At 39.1% G+C, this 12,481-nt stretch overlaps 1 protein-coding gene across 3 annotated transcripts in view; it reads left to right on the forward strand.

Moving 5' to 3' along the window:
• Positions 1-12,481, forward strand: part of MBP (myelin basic protein) — a 200,193-nt gene that overhangs the window by 185,589 nt on the left and 2,123 nt on the right. For 2 of the 3 annotated variants that reach the window (XM_073678920.1, XM_073678921.1), the window contains exons 7-8: positions 1,153-1,182; positions 4,815-4,943. In XM_073678920.1, the coding sequence (XP_073535021.1) occupies positions 1,153-1,182; positions 4,815-4,943 (159 nt within the window). The remainder of the gene's footprint in view (positions 1-1,152; positions 1,183-4,814; positions 4,944-12,481) is intronic. The other variant, XM_073678922.1, reaches the window with a different exon arrangement.

Below are 12,481 nucleotides of genomic sequence, written 5' to 3' on the forward strand. Positions count from 1 at the left end.
CCCAGCTGTCATGACAACCTATCGTTGCCCCGCGATCACGGACACACCAAAAGGCAGAATCAGTGATGCATTTCCTGTCTGCGCATGTTTAATGCTGCTGTCAGTGATTGACAGTGGCAATTAACTGGTTGACAGCCGCGGGTGGATAGGGCATTTGATGGCTGGTTAAATCAGCCATTAAGTACGGGGAAAGATGCGGGTTCACATGCTGAACCCGCATCAAAGGCAGGGATACAGTTGATGACGTATGTGTACGTCATCGGTCGTGAAGGTGTTAATAAAGATTTAGGACATTTTAATAACGATTCTGATATGAAATGTAAAATGTCAATTTGTTTTTTTCAAAAAAAAAAATACATATAATACAAAACATGATTAAAACAATTGGCCATTTTCTGATGAGTTTCCCTTAAACTATTAGAAAAGGATGAAGATCACATATAACCATCATACACCTATCAAATATCAATCAGCTTAATGTAACAGTCTGACACCTCAACTAAGCAATTAGTCTTATAAAACCCAGTAAACTCTCCTTACAAGATGCTGTCCTGACTGTCTCCTTCTTGGAGGGTTTAAATGACGTTTGACATTTTTCAGCCTTAACAACAACAGATTACCAGTCTGATTGTCACTGACCTTTCTAAACTTCCAGTTTACGATGTATGCTTTTACTTTGTATTGTATTTCTTTCCTGTGTAAGAGTGCCAGGTTCCCATGGCAATGCTCAGAATATGCTCTTTCATAACTTTTATTTGTGTGATGTTCTCCCTTCACATTTTCTTAAGAAAATTCCAGTCATTTATTGTTTTAGGTGGCATTAATTCCGAGGCATAGAGCTAATGTGTGCCTTACTCTAATCTTTAGTCCAGATACTAGATTTCTGTTTGGCAAGTAGCAAAATTAATGAAAAACAGAAATGAAGGGAATTATTATTATTATTATTTATGTGCAAGGGAACTGAAAAGTAACAACATTGAAAAACCCTATTACAAATCAATGGAACGGATGGTGGCCACCGATGGCATCACTTTCATTGTTTTTGGCTTTTTGCACCTTGAATAGAGTGAAGAGCTGGAATATAATATTTGATTGATTGCAGAGGTTGAATCTTAGTGATCATGTTACCATTTCTGTTTCTTCCATGTGCAGAGAGGATTGTTCCCCGCCAGATTTAGCTGGGTAGGTGATCAATATGTTTTCCATCTCCAGCTCCTTTTGGTCACTTGGGCCAATATTCCTCCTCACAAAGCTCCTCTTTTTTCCTTATTTTTCAGAATTCTTTTCTTCCTCACAGCAGATTTACTTACTGCTTGCTGTGCTCTCACAATGTTGCTTTCAAGCTTTGCTTTCTTTAAAAAATTTAGCTTTCAGCCCCCGGCATGTTCATTGACTGGATGACTAAAGAAGTGTCCTGAGACGTCAGAAAACACTTGCTGCAGATACATGTATGGCAAAGCTGGCTTTTCCCTTTTATGTTCCTTTAAGTCTTGGTTGCTCTTCTCCCGCTTCTCATACTTTATAATTTTTTTTTGCATGCGGTGAAAGAAAATTGACTTTGCTTTATTCATTTAGGTCTTTCTCTTTTCTAGGATATGGGTGGGGTGGGGGGCTAATTAATCACCATGATTTACAGGTTTAGTAATTTATCCCTCAGTAGGATGTTCACTGGGTGTATTTTACAGCAACAGGATTTCTCACTTTGGAAAATTGCTTTTACATGAGAATATTATATCAGTGGTCCAACTCTGTAATTTCCAATTACAATTTGGTACATTCAAAAGTAGAGAGTGATAACAATGGCTTTTCAGCTAATTATCCTATTATTTAAAGTTCTTTAGAAGATATAATCAGCTGACCTCGAAGCACCTCTAAAGAGATACTGTCCAATCACAGTTTTATCTGGCTCGATACCCTAGAAATGGTTATAGGTACCAGCTTACATTAGTGCTCTGTTAACAAAATAGTTTCTTCATCATTCGACAGGATTTATCCACATTTTGGTGCAAAAAAAAGGAGATTGGGGTTATCAGATTCCAGCTTTGATTATGGCATGTACAACTGATATGGAGACACCCATATTTCCTACAGAGCCATAGGTACTTTGTGTACCACCATAGTATTGTCCTCTATAATATAGTGCACAATGGAACATGCAACAAGCTCTGTATACATCCATATGATATTGGAGGCACACAAAGGTGCAGTATTGGCCCAAAGATCCCATTGGGTGCTGTATTAGGAAGCCTTATGGAACAGATCTGCTACATGACCTTGTACATGAGCTCAAATTCACTTGACTTTGGTTGAACAGGAGGCCAGAACTCATTTTAGCCTGGTGATTTGTATTCCAAAGAAATAACCACAATCATAGTCCGTCAGGCACCAAGCTGTAATCTAAACTTCATATGCAAAAGAGAAAAATGTGCAAGTAACATCATGTGACATATTCATATTGAAAATGCAGAGATGTAATACCAACTAAGTGCTAGGAAGCTTTCCATTTCCATGCTTTGTAAAAGTCAATGCACAAACTATTCCGATCCATCTAAGATCAAGGACACTTCTACGTGGGATTTGCTCCTGTGCATTTGCCATTTCTACATTGACTGTGTACATTTATATTTGTGTCTTTAGTTTTTCTGTTCCTTTCAAGGTGATTTAAAAATAAAACTACACATGAGATGGGAACGTTACGTATCTGATCTTATGCACAACTTCCCAAAGAGCCTGAATATCTACAGAGTTCTGAAGGCCGCATTTCTCAGTCGTAGACTAATCAGAACAGCTTGACATTTCGGGATAAATGACACACGTCTAAATGCCAAATGCATCGAGAAAACCACGTACACACCACAAGAGCTGACAGCCTAAGAGATCTGAGTCATGCCCACACGCATGTAATGTTTCATAGAATGGAGAGCGGAAAGGGAAAAACTCTTCTGGGTATTTGGTAAATGTACAATGAAGATGCTTCCACTTACGGCACATTCACACATCAGTTTTTCTCATCTGTGTACTGTTCGTTTTCAAAAGGGTCAGCATGCGGACCCATAGAGTTTAATGGGACCGTTTTTCTTTTAATGGATCCATGTATCCATTCTGTTAAACTCAGTCCATGTATCAGTCTCATTTTTGCGGATGATAATTAGCCATTCAAGTTTATACAAATCCATAAAAAAGTAATGGGTAACATTTCTCCTTGTGGAGCGTGACATGCCAGGCCTGGCATTTCACAGTGAGGAGACTTATAAGCCATGCATCCTCCTCTTGGAACATAAATTTGAAAATTGCCTCTTCAGAAAGGAACAGGACTAGAATTCTAGTACCACCTATTGGAAGCAACAATCCTAAAAGTCAATATCGACCTTTTAATGAACCTTGCCACATGACTTAGGATGAAAACTAAACCGGAATCTCAATTTGCCGACACGGTGTTTCGGGGTGTTGCCCCTCATCAGTGTAAAGTATGAGATGTGATTTGGCTAGGAGAGAGGCTTAAGAGTGGGATCTAAGGGGGTAACGTTTCTCCTTATGGAGAATGACATGCAAGCACGTGGAAAAATGGTAATGTCAAGACCAAAAAAGGCTTCTCAGAACGTAGCCTAAATAGGGAGATATGCAAAAATAAGACAAAACAAGGGACCAATCAAAATATTCCAAGGTGTAACAATATAACACCATATATTACATCAGCTGCACTCAGAAAACAAATACTACAGTACACCCACAAAAAATGAGAGCTAGATACCACAAATATGAATATAATATATCACATTGCGATTAAAAATGAGTGACACAACAGATAGGATGACATTTCCGAAGTGGGCACATAACAGGATCAATGTATATGCTATAGACTTACTATTGAGTCTGTAATTTACACCGCTCTGAGCACTTCTGCCTGACAAGCTGAGTGTTACAGAGCGTTTTAGAGCTATACATGGAAGGGTGTATCAGATCCGGGATTCTCACCAACTGTCTGCACATGTAGAAGGGGAAAAAATAGATAGATAGATACATATACAGTATATATTTATGTAAAAGAAAATGTAAAGTATATAAATATAAACCAGGGGAGAACAGATTGACATGAATACGGCATTAAAATACATGTAAAGGTGCAATAGCCAATATTTTTAGCATCCACAATTAAAAAAAAAGACAGTTTCTTATGTAATTGTTGCAATGCGTATAGATGGTGTCAGTATGGAATGTTTTTTTCTTTTTACCGCACTCACTGAATTTAATAGACAACCAAAGTAACCCCTCGCATACATTTATAGATCCCTTAACAACCTGGGTCTTTCTAGGAAATTTAAAACTGTTAGATAAAAGGCTACAAATCAAAGATAAAAAAGGCAGAGAAAGTCTATTTTCTTGGACGCTGCAGGCCTCCTCCACGCACAATAGATTATCTTTTGATGTCCGTTGTTTGTATGATGAGCATATATTTAATTCACTTACCATCTAATTTACTTTGATCACAATAAAACTCTTACTTGAAGAAAGCTTGTCATGGTCTATTTAGCAGAAGCATCTATTTAGAAGAATCAGTATTCTGCATGATGATATTCCTATTAAATATGGAAGGCATTTCCATGAGTGCTAACGTTTCGGTGACGCTCCACGGGGTACATAGATGATGTTGTTTTTGCTTATTTTTCTTCTAGGGGATGAAGTACGTAAGCTTAGCTCGCCTTCATTATTCCATACTGTCATATCCACAATACGGTCTACTTGTCTCAAAAGAATGATCTAGTTATGAATTTCTTTGTATCAAAATTATGTTGTAACCATTTATTTCACTGTAGGGAGGTGAGGGTCACAAGAGCTGTTATGGAGGATCCAGTCCAAGGTTCTTCGAGCACCACAAATCCTACAAGGGATACAAGGATGCACACAGAGATGGCCAAGGAACTCTGTCCAGGATCTTTAACCTGGTAATATAAATATTCTGAATTTCTTAAAATACATTGTATAGAAAATGAAATCTTTGATTTAGTCAGTGTAGTCAATGTATGGGTAGTGTTATCAAGACAACCCCTTTTAAAATTGTCGCCTATCTTGTGAGTCCAGCTTCTGGAACCCCCCCTTATATTATGTAATACTGTGACCCTCGGCCATCCTTTTCTCCTGCAGGGTTCAGTATTATTACATACCAGCCATTTAGATGAAAGACTAACCATGAAATACATATATGTAAAGATCTGCCAGTGAGAGAGACAATTCCCTCTAGCCTGGCAGGATCCAAGATGCCTATGTGCCTTAATAGGTGTAGAGTGGTTTAGTTTACAAAGATCTTGTAAAATCAACTCATTCAGAACACTTTGGATAGTGTTCAGCTTACAGCTGTTGAGGGTTTATGGGCACTTGTAATCTTGACTGCTTTATGAATGGTTCAATTGCATACATTAGACAAAATGGCATTATTTTTCCTCAAAGCTTGACTTATCGAAGGGTAACATTTTTAAATACTATGTAAGCTGTAAGGAGGTTTTTAGTGACTTTAATATTGTTGACCTACTAGTGAGGATCTGACTCCTAGCATCCTCACTAAGCACCTGATTGAAGGGGCTGCAGTGGCACATATTATAGTGCCAGTTCACCTGTACCCCTAAGGGACAGGTGGTTGCTGTAGACCCTCATGTTCGTAGGAAAGTTCTTTTCTTCCTGCTTGTAATGTCCTGAAACAAGATTTGTCAAGAGAGTCAACACCGATTGGCAGGTTTCTGTATAAACTGTTCATTTACTGCAATCTGCCAATCAGTGAAGGGGTCGGGGTTATACAGAGCAGGAGGACTACATGGCACCAGACAGCCAGTCCTATAGTGATAATCTCCTGCTGATAAAACAGTGATTTTATCAAAACGACAGCAAACAGCCCAGTAAATGACACATCCCTGGAATCAGCATCTCAGGGTCCACATTAGGTTGCTCTCAGATTAGATGACAAAAACCTGGCAATAGATTCCTTTTAAACATTTATGTGTGATGTATTCTTGTAAACAGCCATAATGGTAGTCTTTCATAATTTTCTCATCAGCCACCATATGTTGTCCATACCTTTTTTGATCCTTAGTTAAGCAAGTTTGATATTGACAACTATCCAGCAATATTGTCAGGCTTGGTTGCTATTAAATTGCTAAATACTGCCTTTGTGTTCTTCACTGTATCTATATAGAAGGATTCTGTTATAAATGGAAATGTGTGCAGATGGTATACAATTATCATCCAGGACTGCCAAGATCGGTTTGGCAGAGTGTTTAAAGTGTTCTTTGCCAATGTAATCTGTTGTCCTTAAGTCCTTTTTTATGGCTTGGCTCTATCACACAGTTCCTCCCCTCTGGGAATTTATATTCTCAAAAAATAATATTTGGAGGGTAAATTCAAGGAATATTTTCCTCTAGATGAACTGAATGGTGTTTCAAAACAAAAATGCAAACTTTCTATAAGTATAGTGAACATCCAAATATGCAAGTTACATTTTGTTATACATATCTCCCAACAAGTGCATCCAAATTCGTTGATTTCTTCCGAGTACCAACCATGATCCACCTGGGAATGCTCATAAAATATCCTGACCTCTTTTTTTGCACATTTATGTAAGGCCATCCACGTTGTACCCTGTTCTGCAGGACAGTCCTGCACAAAGTGTGGAACAGTTGGAGGCATGGTACGCCATTATGTCTGTTTACACCGACCAACCAGCAGCATGATACGACCATCAATCAGTAAACTTTTACCAATCAGCGGTCTACAGGCAGACCAAAGCAAACTTTGCGCACCTATACTAGATCACTCAGTGTGCATATGCTGCCCCCTTAGACTGTATGATTTCACAGTTTTCCATCTTTCTTGACATCACACTTAGGGTTAGGACAATATTTTCTTAAGTAATTCAATCATTAAATTGTCCCAAACCTCCCATCAGTCAGATGGCCCCATAAATTGGACCGAGATCGGAACGCAATGCTCGGACTGGCTGGCAGCTCCCCCGACCCAAGAGTGACAGCTGCATACAAATATATGAACCTGTCAGGCTGAGGTGGGGAAAGTCACCGACCAGTCCGGGAATTGCAGTCCGATGTATACAGCCGTCTGACTGCACCCTTAAGAAAATAGCCACTGGAGTTTATTCTGACTGGTCCAATACTGTTGCAGGGATTAATGGTGAAATTATATATTTTACCAACTATTTTACCCAAAGTAGATGAATATGGCAGATTTTATTGTAGAAATTTCTGCGACTGAAACTTGGTCTGGGCACGTTCAGACGTGGCATTTTTGCCGCTTTTTTTCTGCACTTTTTTTGCCACAAAAAATGCAGCATTTTACTGTCCCAGTAAATTCATTTCTAACAGTAATAGTATTAAAGTCATTTCTGAAATCTCATCCACGTTTCTTGGTTTTTCCTTGCGGATTTAAAGCAGTTTCATATCTGCAGCATGTCAATTCTTCCAGCCTATTTGCATCTTTTTTGTGGAAATGTGGAAAAACATAAAAAAAAGCATCAAAAACACAGCAAAATACGCACTTTTTTTATGCAGCATTTTCCTGCCAAGAGACAGTTTTTTGCTGCAGAAATGTCTGCAACAAATATTTAATGTGTGGACATACCTTTATATTTGTCTGGATGCGGTTTGTCTTGGAGACAAACACATGGATGGGAAGGGGCAGGGAAGTCACAGGCGCGTCTGCAACAAAATCCGCCATCTTAACGAGTTTATTAGTTCTTGGACATTATAATTTTGTAACATTATTCTTTACCATACATTGGGAAACAGCCTCCTCTATATACACTGTTCATTAAATTACACTTTACATTTAGTAAAAATAAATGTTCTCAATGCCATAAATATTGTAAGTAAAAGTATCAGTCATTAGTCTTAAGATGAAGCATAAAAGGCTCATTATTCGCGTACAACATTCACACCACTTGGACAAATTGCGATACTATCTATGACTCAGTAGGAGCTCAGCTGAAAAAAAAAGGAAATGTGAAATAACTAAGCTTTGTACAGGAACATATATTGTAATTATTCATTAGAACGCCTAATTGAGTTTTCTCAGCATTGAAGAGTAATGATGTATTCAATGCAAATTGAGTGACTGCAACCTAAGTATGGAAAAATGGTCAATTTATCACATGAATATTCACAAAGATCGAGCAACACAACATAATACTCGAAAAAAATGATATAAAAAAAGTTCATTTTTCTTTTTTTGTATAAAGCTCAAACACACTGGACTATGAACCTTGTTATATTAAACTATGTATAAATTGCAGATAATCCATAGTCAGTATGGAAATAAGGGCAAATCATGACCGAAATGCCAGAACCACTGCTGAATTTTATTACAATTCTTGAACATTATTCCATGTATTAAATGTCTGGTTATGGCATTTGAGAGTGAAGAAAAGTGCAGGAATGGGGACTGGTGGGTATAAAATAAAGGGAGTGGGTCAGCATAGAATGACTGTTCAAACCAAGCACAGATGCTCAGTGCACCTTTGACATGGCCAAACAATTAAGTGCACCTTCCAACCTACTTGTTTTCCATCTATCTCCGCCCTTCTCTCCCTCAATTAAAGTAGGTGGAAAGGTGCAAGTTTGGCTACACCAAGGGTGCACCAAGCGCTTGTACTTGGTTTGAACAGTCATTCTGTGCTGGCAGTCTCCCTTTAAAGGGGTTTTCTCAGCATAAAAAAAAATAAAGTAAAATTGCAAAGTGCTTCTGAAAACAATCAAAATTGCAATTTACCTCTTATTAGAAATTATCTCTGTTCTCAAGAATGGAGAGATTTTTAATTTCCTTGTTTCTTGCTCATTGCCTAGGCTACCCGATTCAGTCCGTCAGCGGCGGCCAGTCTCCTAAGCAGGGAACACACTGTTTCCAAGCCTACAGTCATGGCCAAAAGTTTTGAGAATGACACCAAAATTATATTTTCACATGATCTGCTGGCCTCTGGTTTTTATTAGTGTTTGTCTGATGTTTATATCACATACAGAAATATAATTGCAATCATATTATGAGTACCAATAGGTTATATTGACAGTTAGAATGAGTTAATGCAGCAAGTCAATATTTGCAGTGTTGCCCCTTCTTCTTCAAGACCTCTGTAATTCTCCCTGGCATGCTCTCAATCAACTTTTGGACCAAATCCTGACTGATAGCAGTCCATTCTTGCATAATCAATGCTTGCATTTTGCCAGAATTTGTTGTTTTTTGTTTGTCCACCCGTCTCTTGATGATTGACCACAAGTTCTCAATGGGATTAAGATCTGGGGAGTTTCCAGGCCATGGACCCAAAATCTCTATGTTTTGTTCCATGAGCCATTTAGTTATCACCTTTGCTTTATGGCAAGGTGCTCCATCATGCTGGAAAAGGCATTGTTGGGCGCCAAACTGCTCTTGGACGGTTGGGAGAAGTTTCCCTTGGAGGACATTCTGGTACCTTTCTTTATTCATGGCTGTGTTTTTAGGCAAGACTGTGAGTGAGCCGATTTCCTTGGCTGAGAAGCAACCCCACACATGAATGGTTTCAGGATGCTTTACAGTTGGCATGAGACAAGACTGGTGGTAGCGCTCACCTCTTCTTCTCCGAATAAGCTGTTTTCCAGATGTCCCAAACAATCAAAAAGGGGATTCATCAGAGAAAATGACTTTGCCCCAGTCCTCAGCAGTCCACTCCCTGTACCTTTTGCAGAATATCAGTCGGTCCCTGATGTTTTTTCTGGAGAGAAGTGGCTTCTTTGCTGCCCTCCTTGAAACCAGCCCTTGCTCAAAGAGTCTCCGCCTCACAGTGCGTGCAGAAGCACTCACACCAGCCTGCTGCCATTCCTGAGCAAGCTCGGCACTGCTGGTAGTCCGATCCCGCAGCTGAAACAGTTTTAAGATACGGTCCTGGCGCTTGCTGGTCTTTCTTGGGCGCCCTGGAGCCTTTTTGACAACAATGGAAGCTCTCTCCTTGAAGTTCTTGATGATGCGATAGATTGTTGACTGAGGTGCAATCTTTGTAGCTGCGATACTCTTCCCTGTTAGGCCATTTTTGTGCAGTGCAATGATGGCTGCACGTGTTTCTTTAGAGATAACCATGGTTAACTGAAGAGAAACAATGATACCAAGAACCAGCCTCCTTTTAAAGTGTCCAGTGATGTCATTCTTATTTAATCATGACTGATTGATCGCCAGCCCTGTCCTCATCAGCACCCACACCTGTGTTAATGGATCAATCACTAAAACGATGTTAGCTGCTCCTTTTAAGGCAGGACTGCAATGACGTTGAAATGTGTTTTGGGGGTTAAAGTTCATTTTCTGGGAAAATATTGACTTTGCAAGTACAGTAATTGCTGTTAATCAAAATCACTCTTTGACATTCAGGAGTATATGCAAATTGCCATTACAAAAAATGAAGCAGTAAACTTTGGAAAAATTACTATTTGTCTCATTCTCAATACTTTTGGCCATGACTGTATAAGTGCTGCTCTGAAGCTGGAGAGTACCCGGCTGATCTGTCACCAAATTTCACAAAACAAACTGCATACATCATTAAACAGATTTAGCAGCCTGATGTACTTACTTTGAAAATCCAAAACAGGATATGTGTGCAATTATGATATTAAATTAGGTATTTTACTAATCCTGTTAAAGAGTGAGAGAACTCATGAGTCCAAGTGCATTCAGTCTCCACCCACCTGCAGCTTGTACTGAGTAGTGTGAAATTACAGCATGGAGGAGGGGCACTGAGGAGCTTGTCAATCAGGATAGGTTCAGAGGGATTCTACAGCAATTCTGAGATGAATTTTTAAATAAAATATAATAGCCTCATCAGGTCTAAGATATCTATTTACTTATGAATGCAGGTTGCATTGTGAATGCTTAGGCTGGGGCTACATGGCAACTTTGGCTGCACTAAAGGCTTCTATGGGCCGCTGCGACATTGAAGAATATTGCAGGTAAATGCGACTGGTACCGTGATAAGCAAGCTGCAAAAATACAGAACCAGTTGGATCTTTGTGACTTGCTTGTCACCGTACCGTCCATCGTGACCCAATTACTTTGCACTATGCTGTAATGTACCAGCATCATAGAGTGGACTTTGGTGGGCCAAAGTTGTCATGTAGATGGTTGTCTCACCAGATAACCTTTTCTATACACCATATTAGGTTAAATTGATGTCATGGAGGGATGTCCCTCATTCACAAGACACAATCCCCATTAGTCAGGGTGGAAAATCTCTAACAAAGAACACCTCTTACTTTGGGACCCCTACCCAATCCATGAATTACAGTATCAGCCATACTTTTGAGTGACATATATAGCTACATATTCCCTAAATGCAGCTGCAGTTTCTTCAGCCGATCGGGTGATTTCCAGGAGTTTCTGAAGCCAGATTCATGGGAATTAGCTGATCACAGGACTAGCTTCCATTTAAAGGGCGGTTGTTGTGATTGGACAACCGCTTTAATTACAGCACATTTTGGGGAGGTAAGATAATGTTCTCCAGAAATTGAAATAAGAGATCAGCAAACATGACTTCTGAGATGTTTAACCACTCTATAGTTGGGAACATTCACAACACAACAAGATTTTCTCCACCATTCCTCACATGCTCCGTACAAGGCATTGCATTTACAGGCCTTTGTTGAAGCCTCATTTAATGCAATATCCTATTGTGTTCTGTGGACAGATAATATCCCAAGGAGAAAGCTTTCCACAGAGTATAATAAAGAAGAAATAAAAAGACAGCACAAAACACTGAATATGGTCATTCAAAATCTTCTGGCTAAAATTGCTACAGCAAGTATGAGCTCTGACCTGAAAACATTTGGAGACATAAAAGTTCTTATTTTTTTAACCATTGCTAGTTTATATCGTTATCTTCTTTGTATATAGATGCCTTTCAAACTGATACATGAGAACAGGAAAAATAAAGTCATTTCATATTATATATTCAACTATCAGTTCAGGATACATTGAGGTCTAATGGATGTATTAACCCAGCACAGAAAAGGCTAACTTTTCTCCAGGAGACCCCATAAATGAAAGACAAGGGGTCCTCAAATGCTCCAGTTCTTTTCTATGGCTGTGTTTCTGAATTGCTTCAAGCCAAGTACACTTTAATTACAAGAAGTTCTAACCAAGTTCCGACCTCAATTTGGAGCCTTCACCGCGGACGCTGTCAGATTTCATAGGAAGAATAGCAGAGAAGGCTATAAACCACAGGCCAAATGCCCCTTTAAACATTTAAAGAGACCCTAACCCTATTTACATATGGATCACAGCTGAGAAACCCTTGCATATATAGCTCCTCTATATATTCAGACCGATAAAAATTACAGACCCCTTATCTGCAATACCCCCAGGCTATCAAAGCCATAACACAATATGTCAGCCAGATACCTACTCATAAAATTAACCAGACTGCCATGCCTTCTTTTTATGGCACAGATGAGTTTAAGAGAAGAAGATCAAG

Source organism: Phyllobates terribilis, unplaced genomic scaffold (assembly GCF_046119375.1).
Source record: "Phyllobates terribilis strain yellow unplaced genomic scaffold, ASM4611937v1 Scaffold_4__5_contigs__length_816908805, whole genome shotgun sequence".
Classification (NCBI taxonomy): Eukaryota; Metazoa; Chordata; class Amphibia; order Anura; family Dendrobatidae; genus Phyllobates; species Phyllobates terribilis.